Genomic DNA, 19,680 nt, shown 5'->3' on the forward strand with positions numbered 1-19,680 from the left:
GCTCAGTGGCACTGCCCCCTCCACAGCACCCCCTGTGGGAAAGAAGAACCTAAAGTCCCTTCTGTAGGCACATGTTTGAGGTAGAAATAGGCTGGAGTTCTCTCTGAGCAGCAGAAGCCACTTTCCAATATTGATCTTCAAATATCCTTGTCTAAGAATTTTTACAAAAGTAATACGTGTTCAGGGTTGAGCATTAAGAAGATACAGAAAATTATAAAGCAGAAAATAACAATAATCCTCAAGCCCCGCCATGTACAGAAAGTAACTGTTAACATTGTGTTTCATATGCTGCTTCCCCGCCCCGGCCAGATGACCTATGGTGAGCATTTTCCTACAGCATTAAATAGTCTTTGAAAGCATCGTGTTCAGAGACTGGATGGTAGGCTAGGCTTCCAGGCCGCCCTCCTGGTCCTCCTGGATCTCTGGCTGGCTTCAGTTTCCTCAGTTGGTGCCTCCGCCTCGGCTCAGACTCCAGTGTTGGGGTGACTCAGGCCTCCGCCCCAGGCTCTCTCTCATCCAGCTCCACTCTGTCAAGGTGAGCTCTGCCAGACTCGAGGTTTTAAGGACCGCTGGCTCCCAAAATTGTATATTTTCCTTGAACCTCAAATTTGTATATTTACTGCCTTCTCAATATCTCTACAATGTGGATGTCTCAAAGACACCCCAAGTATAACACATCCAAGGTCAAACTCCTGACCTCCCTCCAGCATATATCCTCCTACATCTTCCCCTACATCAGTAAATGGCACCTCCATCTTTCCAGTTTCTTGGGCCCAAACTCTTGGAGTCATCCTTGACTCCTTTCTTTCTCTCACATCCCACATTCAATCTGTCAGCAAATCTTGCTGGTTCTACCTCCCATTCATAGGTGTCTAGAATCTGACCACTCCTTATCTCCTCTACAACTACCATCCTGCCCGAGCTGCCTTCATCTCTCAGCTGGACTGTTGCACCCCCTTCCTAATCATTTCCCCATTTCCACTCTTGCCCTTTGGTACCCTGTTCTTCACACAGCAGCTGGAACGAGCAGGTGAACAAGATCGTGTCAATCCTCTGTTCAAAACCTCCCACTGGCTTCCCCCAAAGTCAAAGTCCTTGCAGTGCTCTGTGACGCCGCCCTCCCTCCCTTTCCCCTCCCCCGGCTCAGTCCATCCAGCTCGCTGGCCCCTTCCTACCTGGACAGCGCCAGGCACACTCCTGCTCCAGGGGCTCTGCAGGGCTGCGCTCTGCCTGAGGACTTCTTCCCCACATGGCCCCATGGCTCACTCCCTCTTCTCCTTCAAGACTTGCTTAAGTGCCACCATCTTAAGGTCTTCTCTTCCATCCCACTTTAAAATTGCAGCACCTTCCATGTTTCCTATCTCCCCTTGTTCTTTCTTTTTCTCCATAGTACATGTTACCATGTGGTGTTCTATACATTAAATTTTTTGTATCATTTATTATCTCATTATCTCTACCAGTACTGCTCCATCCTAGTCCAAGCCACCATCCTCTCTCACTTGGATTGAAGCCCCAGTCCTCTCACTAGCCTTTGCCCTGCCCTGTCTATTCTCAACTTGGCAGCCAGAGGGATGCTTTTATTTATTTATTTATTTTTTATTTTTTTAAAAAAAATTTTTTAATAGATTCTATTTATTTATTTATTTATTTATTTATTTATTTATTTATTTGGCCGTGTTGGGTCTTCGTTGCTGCGCGCGGGCTTTCTCTAGTTGCGGTGGGCGGGGGCTACTCCTCCTTGCGGTGCGTGGGCTTTTCATTGCGGTGGCTTCTCTTGTTGCGGAGCACGGGCTCTAGGCCCGTGGGCTCCAGTAGTTCTGGCTCGGAGGCTCAGTAGTTGTGGCTCGCAGGCTCTAGAGCGCAGGCTCAGTAGTTGTGGCGCACGGGCTTAGTTGCTCTGCGGCATGTGGGATCTTCCCGGACCAGGGCTCGAACCCCTGTCCCCTGCACTGGCAGGCGGATTCTTAACCACTGCACCACCAGGGAAGCCCCAGAGGGATGCTTTTATATGTCAGTCAGATCATGTCACCGATCTGCTCACACTCCCCAGTGGCTCCTCACTTCTCGCAGAATAACAGCCGTGGCTGCTTCACTTTCTTGGTGTTTCTCAAAGCCTTGACCTCCTGGCCTTTGGACTAACAGTTTCCCCTGCCTGGCACACTCTTCTTCTGATATCCATGTGGCAGGCACTCTCCCCTCCTTTGAAGTCTATCCTCGAATATCACTGTCTTAATGGGGCCTTTTCTGGCCACCCTATTTTAAATTGCAACCCACTCCTCTCCTCATGACCACTTTTCCCTGCTTTATTTTTCTGCATAACACTTATCCACATCCAACATATTCAATATTTTAACAATGCATTTATTCATTGTGTCCCCCCTCCCCCAAGTGGAATATAAACTCCACAAGAGCAGTGGTTTTTGTCTTATTTGGTCTCTGTTGTATGCCCAGAATTTAGTGCATAGAAATGCTCACTAAATACTTGCTGAGTGAAGAAGAATTTGGCACTAATCTATTTATATATAATAACACCTGTCATCTTCACAACGACCTCATAAGGTCACTGTATTATAATTTCCCCTCTACAGATGAAGAATCTGAGGCAAGGGGCTAGGGAACCCATCAAAATCATTTAGCACTCTAGAATAGGATTAGAACCTGCGCAGTCTGGCTCCACAGCCTGTATTTTATCTCAGACTGAAAGTGACCCCACAGAGCTCTTAATTCCATCCCCAAACCCTTCTTCCCCTAGTTTTTCCCATCTCATTGTTACTATAACCACCCAGTTGTTCCAGCCAAAAACTTACAAGTCACCCTTGATTCCTCCCTCTTCTCTCCTCCAAGATTCACTCCACCAGTATTTCTTATCAGTTCTATGTCCAAAATATATCTGAATCTGTCATTCTCTCCACTTGCACTGTCACTGTGCTCTCTCGCTATGGAACTGCCGTAGCCTCCCGGTGTGTTTCCACTCTTGTTCCTGAATAATCCAGTTTCTACACAGCCAGTGAGCTTTCTAAGCTGTAAATTAAATCCTGGTACTCTCCTGCTTAAAACCGGACAAGGCTGGTACTGAACCCAAGTTCAGCTGTTTGCTGCTTGGAAAGCCAATATACAAGAGACAAGCGTCGTTGGGAAGGGTACGGCTGCTTTATTCAGGAGGCCAGCAACCTGGGAAGATGGTGGACTAATGTCCCAAAACCAACCTCCAAATTGCTGGTTAGGGGTCAAAGGTTTTAAAGGGGAGTTTCAGGGGTGTACAGGAGGGGGGGCTATGTGCAGAAGAGCACAGTCAGCTCCAATAATAATAATAAATAATAAACTGGTTGTGTGGTGTTCTGGTCAGCACCATCTTGATCTTCTACTCTAGGGTTGGTCTGCTCCCATAGCTTTAAGGCCAGTCCCTGGAATTCTTAAGCAAGCAAGATTAATTGTCCCCTAGTCAGCTAGTCATTCTCCAAACAGCTCTAAGACACACCAGGGTCAGTAGGAAGGGAAGATGCATGCAAATTTTTAAATCTCTGCTGCTCAGAATGGAGCAGCTTATGTTATGGCTACACTTCCAGTGCTTTCCCATCACCCTTGGATCAATGCAAAGTCCTACCCTCATCTATCTGGCCCTGCAACCCTCTCCAACCTCAACTCCACCACATGCCCCTGGCCCTGCTGCCTCAGCCCCACCGTCCTTCTGCTTCTCAAACTCACCAGCCTTCTACCTAAGACTTGGCATCTGCCCTTCCTTCTGGAGGAACACCCTTCCTCCATGTGGCATGGCTGCCCCCCTCATTCAGGTCTCAGCTCACATGTCACCTCCCCATAGAGCTCTTCCCTGTCCATCAATCCGATTAGTTTGCCGCCTCCAGTCTCAAGTATATCACCCTATTTTATTTTGTATCCTGCCTAGTACTTATCGTTTAATATCAGCGTGTTTGTTTATTTATTAAATTCTGTCTCTTTTCTCTAAAATGTAAGCTCCTTAAGAGCTTATCTGTGTTATTCACACCAGTGACCCAGGACCTAGAACAGGGTCCAGCACAGAGCTGCACAAGAAATGTTTGCTACTTACAAAGTTAAAAGAAACAATTTGCAACATATAACTTATAATTGTTCCTTGAATTTACTGAGCAAGCCGCAGTAGTTGTACTACGTTTTTGTTTTGTTTTGTTTTGTTTTAATTTTTTTAATTTATTTTTGGCTGTGTGTTTTGGGTCTTCATGGTGGTGCGCGGGCTTCTCATTGCGGTGGCTTCTCTTGTTGCGGAGCAGGGGCTCTAGGCACGTGGGCTCAGTAGTTGCGGCAACGCAGGCCCTAGAGCGGTAGTTGTGGTGCGGGGGCTCAGTAGTTGGGAAAGAGAGAGATAAATGGGCACTCGAGGAGCTGAGTAGTGACCAGCAGGGCAGAGCTCTTACTTGGACTGTACCTCAGAAAACTGTACTAGGGAAACCTATTTAATGCCATTTTCATTTATTTATATGATTATTTCCTTTACATCATCCTTTATACAACAGAGTGCTTTTTTTTTTTTTTTTTTTTTTTACAAAAAGAAGTGTTCTTAGTCTTGGTTTTAAGAAATCCACTAGAGTTGCCACCTTAGTTGATGCCTTCTGGACAGTGATAAGGCACTCATTATCTCTGAGTCTTGGTCACCAGTTTTGGTTCTCCTGGGACACCTGGTATACAAAGTTGATCACTAGGGAGGAGATGGATTCTTTGCATCAGTAGCCCAGGTTTTCCTGAGTGTAAAGACCCAGTATTATCAGTTCCTTCTGCCCCAAGATTTAAAGTTGGGAACATTAGTGTGGACTATGGTAGCTTCAACTGCAGCCCAATAGCAGGGAAGGGAACCATCCCAGCCTTGGAGAACTAGGCTGGATACCAGGGTGCATGAATCCCATGTAGGTGGGTTTGACTTGGCAAAGTCTGGGGCTAATGCTGGAAGCTCCTGCAGCCCCTTAGGCCAGGGAGCAAAGTCTGGACCTGGATGTAGAATCCTGAGAGCTCAAGTACGAATCCCTGTCGTTGGTTTTCTAAGGTGACTTTGAGTGGGTGGAAGAAGCGTGGCAGACCCCGTAGGCAGCAGAGCTCTCCCCAAACAGGCATGGAAGCTGGAAGGTCTGCCCTTTTGGTCACAATTCTTAGGAAATTCTGGGAAAGGTAAAAACATCAAAAGGAAGATTTTATCTTCCTGACAATAAACCAGGTGGAGTTAATTACAAATTTAAAAGAAAAATTTTATAAGATGTTACTTATAAATGTTTCTCAGATTTATGGATCAGGCTACAGTGATTGTAATTCATTTTAAATAAAGTTAATTTTTAAAATAATGGCTAGATTCCGCTATTATAAGGTCCACCCTGGAGAGGGATTTTTGTCTACAGCTGGAGCAGAATTTTACAGGAGACTCTGACTGGCAGGGTCCAGCCACAGTAGCAGATAATGAACCCATTCCTCCACCCATTTAACAAATATTCAATGACATGTGCCAAGCAATGCGCTAAGTGCAAGAACACAGGGAAAACCTAGTTCCTGCCTTACGGAGCTTACAGTCTGAGAAAGAAACAGATTAATTGAATAACTGCACAAGACAAAGGAGAGTACGTACAGAGCTCTGAAGTTTATGGTGAAGGTGTGTGACCTGGACTGGTGGTGGTGGTTAGGAAAGCTTTACCTAGATAGGTGACCCTGGAGGATAGGTAGGTAGAGATGGAAGGGAAATCACTCCAGGCAAAAGGAATAGCCTGTGCAAAGATCCTGTGGTGGAAGGGCATCTAGAAGAGTAAACAAGACTAAAAGGACAGTGTGGGGAATTCCCTGGTGATCCAGTGGTTAGGGCTCTGTGCTTCCACTGCAGGAGGCACAGGTTCAATCCCTAGTTGGGGAACTAAGATCTGGCATGCCGCGCAGCGCAGCCAAAACAAAACAAGAAGAAGGAGAGGGAGAGGGAGAGGAAAAGGGAGAGGGAGAGGGAGAAGAGGGAGAGGGAGAGGGAGAAGAAGGAGAGGGAGAGGGAGGGGGAGAAGAAGGAGAAGGGGGGGAGGAGGAGGGTAGAGGAGGAGGGGGAGGATGGTGTGGCTAAAGCAAGGAGAGCAAGGGACAGAGTGGAGAAGGTGAAGCTGAGAGATGCAGGGACAGAGCCTTGTGGGGCCCCATAGGCCACTTTAAGCCTTTGGAAGGTTTAAGGAATTGGAGGTGACATGATCACATTGTGTGTTTTGAACAGATTATTCTGCCTGTGGTGTCAAGTAATGGATTGGAGCGGGGCTGGAGTGGATGCAGAGACACAGATTGGAAGACAGTTGTGATATTTTATGCTAGAGATGGTGATTTGGGCCAGAGTAGTGGTGCTGGAGACAGAGGTGGAAAACTTGGAGAAATATCTAGGAGGGAAAATTCACAGGGCTTGGGGAAGGATGGGATGTGGCTGGGTGGAGGGTGGAAAGGAGCAGTAAAGCTAAACACCAGGTTTCTGGCTCATGGAACAGGACAGATAGGTGGTCCCATCCACTGATACAGGGACTAGTGTCCTTCACCAGAGAAAGGAAACTGTGAGGGAAGGTGAGGCTCAGAGACACCCTTTGTATAGCTCTCTTCTACCTGGAAATTTTCCTTTGGGTGACCTTTGGAGGATCTGGGCTTTGGTTTGAATGAAACTGTTCTCTTACCCCAGGATTCTTCAAGCATAATCTCCAGACCACTTGCATTAAAATCATCTGAGATGTTTATTAAGAATTCAGATTTCTGGGCCCCAGAATAAACCTCATGAATCAGAATCCCTGGAGCAGAGGCCAAGAAGTCTGTATTTTAATAATCTCACTAAGGGGTTTGACTCCTATGCACGCTAATTATTGAGGACAATGACCTTCCATTTTTCTTCTTTCTGTACTTTTTCCATGCTCTCCTTGCCTCCACCCTTCTTGGGCCAGGAGTAGCCACGAGTTCCCAATGTTCTAAGAGCCGACCTCTAGTCTTCTTGATCCTTTGAGTTTGAGAAGGTTTGCAAGACAAGGGGCTCCTGGGGCAGGACACAGAGGACTAACAAAGGAGCTGCTCATGTTAGCCATGAACACATGAACCGGAAACTGCATGAGGCACTAGTGACATAACATGTATGAGAAAGAAGCAAGTCCTTCTCTCAAGGGGCTCCCAACAGTGGGGATGACAGACAAGAAAACATTCAAAATACAGTAAATGCATATGTAGTATTTACTAGGAGCCAGGCACTGTTCTAAGTGCTTTATATTTACTAATTCATTTAATCCTTACAACAACATTGCAAAATAGATTCTGCATGACAATGGTGGTGATAAAAAGATGTACGGGGGACTTCCCTGGCAGTCCAGTGGTTAAGAATCTGCACTTCCACTGCAGGGGGCACGGGTTCAATCCCTGGTCAGGAAATGAAGATCCCACACGCCACGCAGTTTGGAAAAAAAAAAAAAAAAAAAGATGTACAGGATGATGCTGAGGAGGCTGGGAAGAGAGCTATGAGGGGTTTCATGGAGGTAGTTATCAGATGAGCCACAAAAGATGAAAAAAAGTCAAGTCCAAGAGGCAAGAAGGACAGAGGAATCATCCAGTATGTGCAAGGCACAAAATATGAGACAACACAGTATATTTGGAAAATGCAATCAGTTTGAAGAGGAGGCATGATAAGTGCAAAGTGGCAAGGAATGTTGATGAAGAGGTAAACTTAGCCAGATCATTAAAAATCCTTTTGCCATATTTTGGAATTTGGACTTTCTTTTGAAAGTAAGAGAGAGCTTTCAGTTAGGGATGATATGATCAGTTTTGCATTTCACCAGGTTTATGATGAAAGCAACATGGAAAAGAAATTAGGAGTTGGGCTGGAGGTAGGGAGACTAGAGTCTTCTCAATGTGAGAGACAGGGAACCTGAAATAAGATACAGTCAGTGAGAACGAAAAAAAAGGGGGGTGGGTTTAAAAGTTCTGTAGGAAGTAGAATTGATTAGACTTGGTGAGGGATTAGATTTGGAGAAGAGAGAGGACAGAGTTAAGGGTGATGGTCTTGTTTTCTGACTCATGGGTAAAGAAAGGTGCCATGCACAGAAATACAGAGGCCAGGAGAAAGAGCAGAATTTAAAATAGAAGATAACTTCCAGTTTTCAGGCTGGCATGTAAGGAGCTTAGAAGTTCTCACTCCTGTCCTTACAAGAAGAAGGATGAACAGAGAATCAAAGACCAAGGGAAAACCTTGAACAAAACTCGAGGGGTAGAAGGGGGGACATCTTACCTATAGAGGAGCAGGGATAAGAATTACTTCGAGGCAGAAGGGGAACTTCCCTAGTGGCGCAGTGGCTAAGACTCCACACTCCCAGTGCAGGGGCCCCAGGTTTGATCCCTGGTCAGGGAACTAGATCCCACATGCATGCTGCAACTAGGAGTTCGCATGCCACAACTAAGGAGCCCGCCTGCCGCAACTAAGACCTGGAGCAACCAAATAAATATATAAATAAATATTTTAAAAAAGAATTACATCGGACTTCTCTTTAGAAACGATGCAAGATGAGAGTGCAGTGAAATGTTTAAAGTGTTGAAGGAAAAAAAGCCTACCAACCTAGGCTTTTGTATCCAGCAAAATTATCTCTCAAAAGTGAAGGAGTAATACTGTCTCAAACAAAAATTGAGGGAGTTTGTAGCCAGGAGACCTGACTTGCAAGATATGCTAAAAGAAATTCTTCAGAAAGAAGGAAAGTGACATAGGTCAGAAACTCAGATCTACATAAAGGCAGAACTTTACGGAAAGAATAAATTAAGGTAAAAGTAAAAAGGAAGACAACTAGAATTTCGTAGATGTCCGATTTGGGTACTTTGGAACTTCCAGCTAGATGTCCCAAGGGCAGTCGAATGTGTGGCTCACCTCTGAAGACTGATCTTGAGTGGAGACAGGGAGGGATATGGGAGCCATTATCTCTAAGAAAGGAGATGGCCCAAGGAAAGGGTAGTTTCACTAAATCCCTGTAAGGTAGTCAGAGCAGGTAATTAATTCAGTCAACAAAAAATATACACTGTGTGCCAAGGTTCTGTCCCTGGCAATGGAAATAAGGAGAGACACCAGGAAGGGTGACAAGGAGAAAGACAAGTAAAACGGTCAACTGTATTAGGCGGCTGACTGGAGTAAGCGCACAACAGAAATTCGAAAAAGGAAATCTATTTTATTTATTTTAGAACTACACGATTAAAAAAAAAAGATATCAAACACAGAAAAGCACAAAAATTTCCTGCAGTCTCACCATCTAGAAAAAAACCAGATTAACAATCTGATGTATCTTTTCAAACTTTGAATTTTATTTTTTAAAGGCGGGCGTCCTCTCCCATTCTGTACAAAGAAGAATTGAACTCTTACTGCAAGCGGCGCGCCGCCCGGGGAAGGCTTTGCAGGCGCTGGTTTGGGCGCTGGGATTTAAGGAATCGTATTTGAGAGGGTGAAGACGATGGAGAGGGAAAGTGGCATAAGCCTCGCTTTACAGACTAGAAAGTCAAGACCTCAAAGAACGAGGGGCCTTCTCTGTAGGCTCCGCGAAGAAATGCAAGAGCCGGAGGCGGAGCCCAGGTCCTCGGCCCCCGCCGCCCAGCAGCCGTCGGAAGTGCAAGGCAGCGGGGGGCGGGGACCGGCAGCGGCGCCGGATCCGCCGGGGCGCGGCCTTATGACGCAACGTCTCGTCTCCCCTGTCTGGCGACCCATTGGTTCTCCACTACCACCCTTCTCCCGGGTAGGGACACTGGTCGCGGAGCCGGAAGCGAAGTAGCCTTTGGGTTCGAGACAGCGGCGGCGTTTAAAGCAGAACGACCTGTTGCCAGTGGAGCTGGCCAGCTTCTCCGTTCAGGCTCCAGCCCGAGTTGGAGAAAAACCCCAGAATTCCGGTGGCCCATGGGAGGGCGCAGTCTCGGATCGAGAACTATCCGGCACAGACCGAAATAGCCGAGCCTGTGAGGGCCACCGGAAACCCCGCCTCTAGGAGGAGTCGGGAAGCCTTGCCAGAGGTAGGAACCCAAAGGGACGGCTCCTGGGGTGGGTCCCGCCGGCCATGGCCACGCCCCCCGGGGCCGGTCCCGCCGCTCTTCGCTTCGCAGCCGCTGCCTGCTGGCAAGTCGTGCGCGGACGCTGCGTGGAGCATTTTCCGCGAGTATTGGAGTTTCTGCGATCCCTGCGCGCTGCTGCCCCCGGCTTGGTTCGCTACCGGCACCATGAACGCCTGTGTATGGGCCTAAAGGCCAAGGTATTGGAGTCAGTAGGACCCGGTAGAGGGGAAAGGGACGGGATGCGAGGACCTGTCCGGGGCCGACTGCTTGGGGGTGGAGCCGGTTGGAAAAGGGCAGCTTGCCCGGACGTGGGGATTCTGAGCTCAGTACCCTTCACAGCTGGTGGTGGAGATGATCCTGCAGGGCCGACCTTGGGCCCAGGTTCTGAATGCCCTGCATCGCCACTTCCCAGAGTCTGGACCTGCAGTGCGGGACCCCAAAGCCGTGAGTCGTCCCTAGAGCAAGCCCTATCCCCAGTTAACACTTGGTGCAACAAAGTTGCTCCTCCTCCCGGTCACTGGATTCTGGTGCCCCTAACTTATTTGCCTTCCTTACCCTCAACAGACAAAGCAGGATCTGAGAAAGATCTCAGAGGCTCGGGAAACCTTTTGCCAGCAGGTGAAGCAGCTGGCAGAAGCCCCTGTTGATTTGGCTTCGAAGCTACAGGTGGGACTAGCTGCTTTGGAAGCTATGGTGTAGCTGTTCTCTCTAGTCCTCTTCTGACCTGCTTCTTTTCCTCCTGCAGGAACTTGAACAAGAGTATGGGGAACTTTTTCTGGCTGCCATGGAAAAGCTGTTTTTTGAATACCTGTGTCAGCTGGAAAAAGCACTGCCTACACTGCAGGCGCAGCAGGTTTTGCTAGGGCAAAACACATTAAGGGCAGAATGCTGGGGTGGGGGGTAGGGGGTGGAGTTGTATCAAGGCCTGTGGTCTTCATGCCTCTCTCCCTGCCCACAGCTTCAGGATGTGCTGAGTTGGATGCAGCCTGGAGTTTCTATCACTTCTTCTTTTGTCTTGAGCCAGTATGGTGTGGACATGGGGTGGCCACTTCCAGGTACCAGGACCGTCTAGGAGAACTAAGAATTTGGGGGTGGAGTGTTTAGCTCGCGACCTTTTGAGGCAGCCTATCGGAAGGGTTACATGGGCCTGAGGCGTCAGAAACCAGACTGAGTCGATGTGTTACTATATTGCCTTTTTAAGGAGATTTGTTTTCTTTCTCAGAGTGCTTTGCTACTGATTCAATGAACATGACAGAGCCTATGGAGCAGAGTCCTCCCCAGCAACCAAGACCAGCACTCCACGACCCTCTGCCAAAAGCCCGGCCTGGCCCACGCCTTCCTCAGGGTCCAGCCTCAAGGAAGCACCCGGAACCTTTGACTGGCCACCACTTCAATCTGGCCCCTCTAGGCCGGCGAAGAATCCAGTCCCGGTGGGCATCCACTAGCAAAGGCCGTAAGGAGCGCCCCACAGTCATGCTGTTCCCCTTTAGGAATCTGGGTTCACCAACGCAGGTCGTATCTAAGCCTGGGAACAGGGAAGAACATGGGACACACACATTAGATCCAGCAGGTGCTGTGGGCACCAGAGCAGCCTCGACTGGCAAGTCTAGGAGTCCGTCCAAGACCCTGGGAGGAAGGGCTCTGAAGGAGAACCCAATCGACTTGTCTGCCTCAGAGCAAAAGGAGTGAGTAGAACAGTTGCTTCTCCCTACTAGCAGCACATGCCCCGCCTGCTTTCCTTTCACCCTGTCTTGCTTGCTCCCACCCTAGGAACTGCTTGGATTGCCCCATGGAACCCCTGAGATTGTCATTATCGCCTCCTAGGGCCAGGAAGTCAGGTAGGTATCCTGAGTCAGGACCACATCAGACAGCCTCCTCTCTTGGGGACTCTTGAGGTCCTGTGTTCACTGAGAAGAGTACTTGGACTCTGGTTTCCTCCCTGCAGTGCGTCCTCCATCTCTGTGCAGCTCTGACATTACTATAGGGGACCTGGTTTTGGACTCCGACGAGGAAGAAAATGGCCAGAGGGAAGGAAGGGTGAGTAGGAAGGAATGGAAAGCTGGGGAAGGGGATGGGCGGGCAGAACAAGACAGAAAGCCATATGATGCAGGATATGGAGGGCTCAGGGCATGCTTCAATGATGATAGGATCTCCCTGCTCCCTTCTCTGCAGGACTCTCTGGAAAACTATCAGAAGACAAAGTTTGACACCCTGATCCCCACCTTCTGTGAATACCTCCCCCCTTCTGGCCCCAGTGGTGTGTCTGTCCCTGTTCCTAACCATACAGACAGTTCTACACTGCTGTGATTAGACTGGAATGCCCACGGCACTCTGCCTGTCTCCTTCCTCCTCAGCTCTCATGCAGTTTAGGGGGAATAAAGTGGAAGTCCAGGCTTGGGTTGCCTGACTACATTGCTAAAGTTACTTTGTAATATTTAATAATTAAAATTTGGATTTGTTAAAACACTGTCTTCGTTCGAGGGAGGGGAATTAAGGCCTCTATAAGGTCAGTGTAGGTCATTCCTTAGAAACAGAACCGGTCTCTCCAGGGCTGGAAGGGGATCCCTTTGCCATTTTACTTCCCTTGGAAAGTGTTGTTCAGACATGCCCAAAAGGGTTACCAGGGCTGAGAGCCTGGAAGAGAAATTTCCTTTTGCTATTCTGAAAATACTGTGTGTGGTCTGATGCCAGAATACACTTGTAAATTCTCACGCTGCCAGGTTACCTGGGGGTGGTGGCACTAGAATGGAGATGCTTCATGGGAAGGGCACTCACTGTCCTTGACTCCACCGGGTCAGTGCCAACTCCTCCACTTGCCCTGCAGCAGCACCCAGATGCCAGCCTTGTGCAGAAATCCCCAGAATCTCAGTCACTGGGATCTCTCTTTATTGAGGTATTTAAAATACATAAACACTTCTGAGCTTTGTAGATATTCAAAGATCTATTTAATGAATCTGATTAACAAAACATCATTCTAAAAGCCTACCTCTCCCAGACCAAGGCCATATAAAACACTTATGTATGAATCAGCATCTTTTCCTTTTAATAATCTTCAGGATTCTGGGACCCCAGGTTCCCATTTGATTATCTTAACTTTATTTTCTCAGCCTGCCTTCCTTGCTTCCTCCCCAGTGAGTGCCCTGGGCATTTTGTATGTGCAGATAAAGTACAGAATACTGCAGGAGCCCTCAGGAGAGAGAGGATAGGAAATGACCAAGTAATAGCCCTAGTAGCTGGGATGGGAGAGGGGCCCACTGTGGAGCCCTGTGGTGGGTGCTGGCGCCCTGGGAGGGCAGAACTGCTCAGGTCTAGCTCTTGTCACTGAAGATCGGATTCACCTGCTGGGTGACACGGATGAAGGTAGTTCTCCGGCTCAGCTCCTTCAGCTTAGCTGCTCCCACGTAGGTACAGGTGGAGCGGATGCCTCCAAGAATGTCTCGGATGGTATGTTCCACATCCCCTTTAAAGGGCACCTCCACTGTCTTTCCCTCTGAGGCCCTTAGAAGAGGAAAAGCTTTCTTACCTTTTCTCTCTGGATTCCTTAAGCCCAATGACTCTCCCCCAGTCTCTAGCATTTAGTCCCTGCTCATCACTTTTCTTCCAAGTTCTGCCACCACCTTACTTGGAAAGTCACGCTTTCCAAGAACCCTCAGCTTCTGGCCTCCCATACCTACCTGTACTCAGCCACGCCCCCGGCATACTTCTTCATGGCCATTTCAGAACTCATGCCATAGAAGAGCTTGTACTTCTTGCCATCCCTCTTGATGAGCTCACCACCTGACTCGCTGTGCCCAGCCAGCATGCCGCCCAGCATGACGAAGTCAGCCCCTGCCCCTGCCAGCACCAACGAGAGGGGAAAGAGATGGATCTGGCCCAGGTGCCCACATGGTCACCCTCAGAAGCAACGCACACCAAATTCTCAGGCCTGCCAGTGATTCCGGCATCGTCCTGGTTTTGTTTCCCTAGCTGGCCCACAACCCAGTGCACAGGCCTACTCTGCCCTGGCTTCTGTTCCTCAGTGGACTTGCCAAGAATTTAAAATAGAGCCCCTGGAGATGCCCTGCCTGGCCTCTGCTCTCTCCTTTTTGCTGCTTTCGCCATTTTCTGGTCACCTCTTTTTACTCTGCCCAGCTGAACAAGACTCAACTTCAGGTGTCCCAAGAGCAAAGCTCTCCAACTTCAGTGTGAACAAGGATCACCTAGGAAGCTGGGAAAGTGCAGGTCTGTAGCCCCACTCCCCAGAGCCAGATGCCATGGGTCCAGGGTGGGGCTCGGCATCTGCACTGTCCCGCAGTCCAGGGGATGATGCAGATGGCCCTGGCCCACACTAGGAGTCCACATCAGAGTCTCAGGAATTCCCCTGCTGGTTTGCCCCAGATGACACCACAGGCTTCTGGGTCACTAGTCATATTATAAAAGAATCTGAACAGCTTTCTTAGACTTCCCTAGCCTGATCCTAGACCCTCAGAGGTGACTCATCCTCTTCTACAGGATCCTCCTCCTGTGCCCTCCTTACCGAAAGCCTTGGCCACATCCCCGGGACAGTTGCAGCCTCCGTCCTGCAAAGTAAGGAGCACTATGAAGAGAGAGCATGGATGCCCCAAGCCCTCTAGGAGGTCCCAGTGGCCCACCTCAAAGCTGACAGGAACCCAGGAGTCCTGATTCACCTCTACCAGAGCCTCCAGACCTGCCAGAGAACCCAGATGTCTGGCAGCCTCACACCCTACCCTGCCCTTGGCCTTACGGAAATGATGTGGCCTTTGAGGCCATGGGCAGCATCTGCGCACTCCATCACTGCGCTCAGCTGTGGATACCCCACTCCGGTCTTCTTCCGGGTGGTACACACAGAGCCTGAGAAGAACGTGACAAGGATGAGAGGAAAGTTCTCCACAGGTGTCTGCCACTGAAGCAGTGGCCAGTGGCCCCCAGTGAACCAGCTTACCTGGTCCAATTCCCACTTTGATGATGTCAGCCCCAGAGAGAATCAGCTCTTCCACCATCTCTCCTGTTACCACATTCCCTGCCTGGGACAGAACCATCAAAACAGAGCATTCTTAGGGTCAGAAAAAGAGGCGATTGCTTGCTTCCAGCATTATTACAAAGAAGAGTACCTCGGTTCCCTCTATCTGGGCCCTCTGAGGGCTTTTAGACCAGTCACTTCAAAGGACCCTGCTTTCCAAGCTGAGGTAAGGGGGTGAGTGGCCAGTGTCACTGTTGTACTGGGGTAAAGCGGGGGTCCAACTGGAACAAGCTCACATCTGATTTACAGTAGATTTATCTCCCCCTCCCCTCCAAAAGACTCAAACACATCCTTTGCTTAAGCTGTTATGTCATGAAACCTCTCTGGCTTCCGGGAAACGGGGAGGACATGGTACTGTCGGCTAAATACCCATCTACACAATTGTATTTGCTTTTGATGGACAGAACAGAGAGACCCCTCAATGCTGCGAAGAAAGTAAGGCCTTGTCATCACTCCCCTGAGCTTGTAAAAAAAAATAAAATAAAACATCATTTCATGCAACCCCTTCAATATGACTGTAGTATCTGTCCATACCTTTGGACAGGTGTGTATGTACCAGAGGTATGTACGATGCAGAAATGTTCCACTGTGGTTTAGTGAGTGATGTCGGGCACTGGATTTACAAAGACTAGGTATCAAGGTTTGGAGAAGACGGCACTGGCCAGTACACAAACATTTAAAGCATGGAACCATGGATAATCATCCAGTGACATGATTAAGCGGACTAGGAAATGCAGCAGAGGAGAAAGGAACTGGTGTAACAAAATGGTGTGGCGGGAAAGAGTGGAGGAAGGAGAGGAATGGACCCACTACAGGGTAATAGAGACATACCATGATGGTGTGTTCAGGGAAGCGCTTCCGCACATCCTTTACAAATTCAACAAAGTGTTCAGAGTAGCCATTGGCCACGTCCAGGCATATATAGTTCACCTGGGGAATAGCGTCCAGGATCTGTTCCAGCTGCTCAAAGTCAGCAGAGCCTGTGCCTGAGCTGGCAGCCAGATGCTGTGAGAAACAGGGCCATGAGCATGTAAGAAACGACCTGGTTGGTTAGCCAACAGGGGTGGGGAGGTAAGGGTTGGTCCCCAGGAAGCCAAACAAAGATTCCTGGAAGACTGGGCTAAGGAATGGATCAGGGGAGGACCAGTGTTACCTCAAGACAGTCAGGATTCTGGCTAGCAAACTCTTTCCACTGCTCGAGGCTGTAGTGTTTATGGACAGCAGTGAAGAGGGAGAACTGGGAGAAGAAAGAGCCATCAAAAAGGAGGGAACTGCGTTAGAGCCTCTTTTTCTAAAAATAGACCTTTATATTATCCTATCTGAGGGACAAAAGGACTGAAGTCTGGAAAGAGCAACTTGAAGAAGTCAGTGGTTGAGCTCGAACCTCAGTTCCACCATTCTCTCTACAAATGCAGTCGGGCTTTTCCCCATAAGCTAGTACTTGCCCAACACTCCCACCAAAGTACTAAGTCACCTGGATTGGATTTCACCTGCCAGCATGTACAGTGCTTCTGAGTTAAAAGGTGACAAGGACAAGCTGTTGGTGCAGTGGGACAAGCAGTAGACAAGGAACCATGAAGAGGCTGGACGGAGCCAGTGTCTGCCTGCCCTGACTCAGCCCCTCCTCCTATGATAACCTAGTATGGAGCTAACCTACTTTCGGTATCTTCTGGTCCATTTACCAGCAGTAATTCAGTGAGCCTAAATGCTCACAAAATCACAAGAGGTAAGGCCTTAAGGTTAACAGTCAGTAAAGCGCTACCCTTTCTCCATCTCCGCTAAAGTAAAGGCTGAATTTTCTTGAGACATGGACCAACCTGAAAAGTCTATCTCATTCAGTCTATTTCAGTCAACCAAGTTCAAGGATATAATGACTCATCAGACTTGTATTTCCTAGCTCAACAAATTGCAAACAACATCCCAATACTTTGAGAAAGGCATTCAAAGGCCACTTGTGAATGCTGGTGTTTGTGATTTAAAAGTGCAGACATGCAAATAGACAAGACAGCACAAATCTTGCAACAGACGAGAGACCCAAGGGAGTCAAGCATCAGCCAGCAGTAAGGAAGTGCAAACGCTATAATACTCGGAGATCATCATCAACACTACCTAGCTAACGCTGGTACTGAACTGTGCTTTCTCAGCAACACTCTGCCATCAACATGCTAATAGACAAAAATCACTCTAGGAGGTCAGCAGACCTTGGAGATATACTGGTATGGGGTGGCATGATGAGCATATCCAATTACATAGCAAGCTAGAGATCTAGAAAAAGATCCTTGCTTGCATCCAACCTTTTAATTATTACTGAGACTTGGTTGTATCTCTAAAACCTGATTTCTTCAGCACTCAGCAGTAATGAAAAGCCAGTCTCAACATAAAGCATCAAGACAGTCCCGGCAAGGTCCATACATTATAGGACATTTGTTAACACTGAAGTCAGATTCACCATTCCTTAACTCTGCTGGACAGGCCCGGTGGACACCGGGCAACAGTGGGATTCCTAAGCAGTTGGTAAACGGCAATAGTAATACAGTACTAAAGCTGCATAACTATGAACCTCAGAGAAATGACAGCAGACATTCCACAAAGACTTACAGCAATCAAAAATAGAGAAAGGGAGATGAAGTCCTTAAGGCTGACAGAGCCACAAGCAGCAGCAGAATCCATCAACCAGGGCTACCTGGATTAACCAGAAGAGTGCATATGTCCTCAGGATGCCCAGACTATCTACCTTCTCAGCTACAAATATAGAGGCAGGTAATATTACTGAAAGGAGCAGCAGCTTCCATTTTGAAAATGAGCAATAACCTGTATATAAGAAAAACACATTCCATTTTGGGCACATCCCAGAAACACCCAGGAACCTAGGACTTAAAGAAGAGGAAGATTAAAAAAAAAAAAAAAAAAAAAACAGGCATGAAAGAAAATAAACTTCTTCTCTCTAGGATCTTCTAGTTAGGAATTTTTGAATGCTCAAACTATATCTAGTTCCTGGACTAAAACAGTGAATGCTGATTATCATAATAGTGTAAAGAGGGATGCAGGTGATTTGGAGAGGGTGATCTGGGTGGTGGGAAAAGTTGGCAGGATGTATAAACTGCTGGGCAGGAGAAAAGGGAAAGTTCTGTTAAAATGGGGGCAAAATTTAGCTTTGAATCTCATTAACTCAGATGGCCCTTTAAAGTTATCAGATAAAGGGGCCTTAGTACTACTGCAGAAAACAGAAATTGAGCATCCTGACCGGTAACTGCCAGAGTTGACCTGGGATGGGGGTGGGGATGCAGATACCTCTGCAGTCAGCCCACAGAACTGGACACCATGAGGAAGGGGTATGAGGGAAGTCCTACCTTACAGAGAACCTGGGCCATCTCAAAGGTGCCTACGGTATCCATATTGGCTGCAATGATGGGGATCCCAGTGTACATCTGCTTTGAGTTCCGAAATGAAAAGGATCTTGTGAGATCCACCTGCAGATATGAACAGGAAACTGAGCATTTCATTTATCCAAAAAACAAGTATTGCAGGAGGGCAAAAGCCAGGAATCTTTCCCAGTCCTGGCCCTCCAGGAGCTTGGGATCAAGAAAGAGCAACTAGAGAAGCAGGCTCACCTCACTTCGAGACTTAAGGGTACTGCGTTTGGGCCTCAACAGGACATCCTTGAAGTCCAGTTTGACGTCGTTGTCGATGTGAGGCATGGCAGGCACCTCAGGGTAGCAGCGAATCTGAGGGCTGGAAGGTAGGAAAAGTCAGGAGGCGGTAGCTGAGCCAATTTTCCCTTAGAACTTAATGTTCTGTTAGGGCTGGCGGCAGGGCTCATCTCTCTCCTCGCTTAAATTGTGGAAGGTCAGGGCATTGATCGAGGCATAGTCCCTGAAGACCGTCACCTCAGACCCGTGTGGTTCCACTTACTCTCGGTGTCTTCAACCCAGGTACTATTTGTTGGGGAGAAGAATTGGGATGGAGTCGTGAGTGACCCTAAACGGTGCGTTCCTTACCCCACTACTCTTCTTTCTCCCGCCCCTGCGAAGAGCAGTTTGGGATAAGAGGCAGATTTGGGAGTGAGAAGGATTGGTGGGATCCCATAACCAGCTTCCGGAATAGGGGTACTCACTTCCTGTCGCCGTGGCCAGGTGGCAGTTTACCGAAGCGCCTCTTGATTAGCGACTAGCCTCGCGCAGCCCCGCTGAGCCTTGTGGGCAGCGCTAACAGGTTCCGCTAATTGCCGGAGAGAACGAGTAACTGAGGAATTCCAGCTTCGGTGCTGGAGGCCTTCTGGGTAACAGAGTTCACACACTGAGGATGCCGTTGGAGCTGAGGGGCAGGGGACTACAACTCCCAGGGAGGGACGCGCGGAGCTGCCCCCTGGCATGATGGGAGGAGTAGTTCGTTCCGCCCCCGCTTTATACTAGCCCCGGCTCGCTGGGGACTCTCAGAATTGCAGAGGCATCATCTCTGCTGTAACTAGGCGGGCCGCCTCCTTTTCTTTTTTTTTTTTTTTACGACGCCACAGAAACGAAACCCGAAGGCATTCCTGAGCCTTTCCGGAACCCCTTGGAAAGAAGGGGGGGGGAGCGAGGTGGGGGGAGGGGGGGGGGGTGGAGCCAGGCAGTGACCCG

The 19,680-nt window shown here is 48.5% G+C and overlaps 2 protein-coding genes across 9 annotated transcripts; one reads left to right on the top strand and one right to left on the bottom strand.

Annotated features, from left to right (window-relative positions):
• The first annotated feature begins 9,699 nt into the window (after window positions 1-9,699).
• TINF2 (TERF1 interacting nuclear factor 2) lies at window positions 9,700-15,562 on the top strand. Of its 5 annotated transcripts, XM_068547137.1 has the most exons (10): window positions 9,703-10,238; window positions 10,381-10,485; window positions 10,606-10,707; window positions 10,787-10,894; window positions 11,000-11,096; window positions 11,264-11,726; window positions 11,812-11,879; window positions 11,987-12,078; window positions 14,173-14,262; window positions 14,533-14,616. In XM_068547137.1, the coding sequence occupies exons 1-9, from the start codon at window positions 10,047-10,049 to the stop codon at window positions 14,227-14,229; spliced, it is 1,284 nt and encodes a 427-aa protein (XP_068403238.1). In that variant the 5' UTR covers window positions 9,703-10,046; the 3' UTR covers window positions 14,230-14,262; window positions 14,533-14,616. The 5 variants fall into 5 exon arrangements, with proteins under 5 accessions (XP_068403208.1, XP_068403238.1, XP_068403228.1 ...); XM_068547127.1 differs by lacking the exons at window positions 14,173-14,262; window positions 14,533-14,616 and adding an exon at window positions 12,214-12,505; XM_068547117.1 differs by lacking the exon at window positions 14,173-14,262 and having other exon boundaries at window positions 9,704-10,238; window positions 14,533-15,562.
• On the bottom strand, window positions 11,222-19,347 carry GMPR2 (guanosine monophosphate reductase 2). Of its 4 annotated transcripts, XM_068547187.1 has the most exons (11): window positions 19,176-19,347; window positions 18,673-18,793; window positions 18,412-18,531; window positions 16,215-16,298; window positions 15,893-16,066; window positions 14,984-15,065; window positions 14,786-14,892; window positions 14,558-14,600; window positions 13,716-13,875; window positions 13,380-13,539; window positions 11,222-11,566 (listed from the first exon to the last, which is right to left on the bottom strand). In XM_068547187.1, the coding sequence occupies exons 2-11, from the start codon at window positions 18,757-18,759 to the stop codon at window positions 11,561-11,563; spliced, it is 1,023 nt and encodes a 340-aa protein (XP_068403288.1). In that variant the 5' UTR covers window positions 18,760-18,793; window positions 19,176-19,347; the 3' UTR covers window positions 11,222-11,560. The 4 variants fall into 4 exon arrangements, with proteins under 4 accessions (XP_068403288.1, XP_068403260.1, XP_068403279.1 ...); XM_068547159.1 differs by having other exon boundaries at window positions 11,222-13,539; XM_068547178.1 differs by lacking the exon at window positions 19,176-19,347 and adding an exon at window positions 19,060-19,151 and having other exon boundaries at window positions 11,222-13,539.
• Window positions 19,348-19,680: the final 333 nt, after the last annotated feature.

Source organism: Eschrichtius robustus, chromosome 1 (assembly GCF_028021215.1).
Source record: "Eschrichtius robustus isolate mEscRob2 chromosome 1, mEscRob2.pri, whole genome shotgun sequence".
NCBI lineage: Eukaryota > Metazoa > Chordata > Mammalia > Artiodactyla > Eschrichtiidae > Eschrichtius > Eschrichtius robustus.

Coding starts and splice junctions, on each gene's coding strand:
- TINF2 (XM_068547107.1), top strand. CDS start 10,047: ATGGCCACGCCCCCCGGGGCCGGTCCCGCCGCTCTTCGCTTCGCAGCC. Junction 11,097..11,263: donor CATGGGGTGGCCACTTCCAG/GTACCAGGACCG, acceptor TTTCTTTCTCAG/AGTGCTTTGCTACTGATTCA. Junction 11,880..11,986: donor TCCTAGGGCCAGGAAGTCAG/GTAGGTATCCTG, acceptor TCCTCCCTGCAG/TGCGTCCTCCATCTCTGTGC.
- GMPR2 (XM_068547159.1), bottom strand. CDS start 18,759: ATGCCTCACATCGACAACGACGTCAAACTGGACTTCAAGGATGTCCTG. Junction 16,299..18,411: donor TGGCCCAGGTTCTCTGTAAG/GTAGGACTTCCC, acceptor TTCTTCTCCCAG/TTCTCCCTCTTCACTGCTGT. Junction 14,893..14,983: donor CAAAGTGGGAATTGGACCAG/GTAAGCTGGTTC, acceptor CGTTCTTCTCAG/GCTCTGTGTGTACCACCCGG.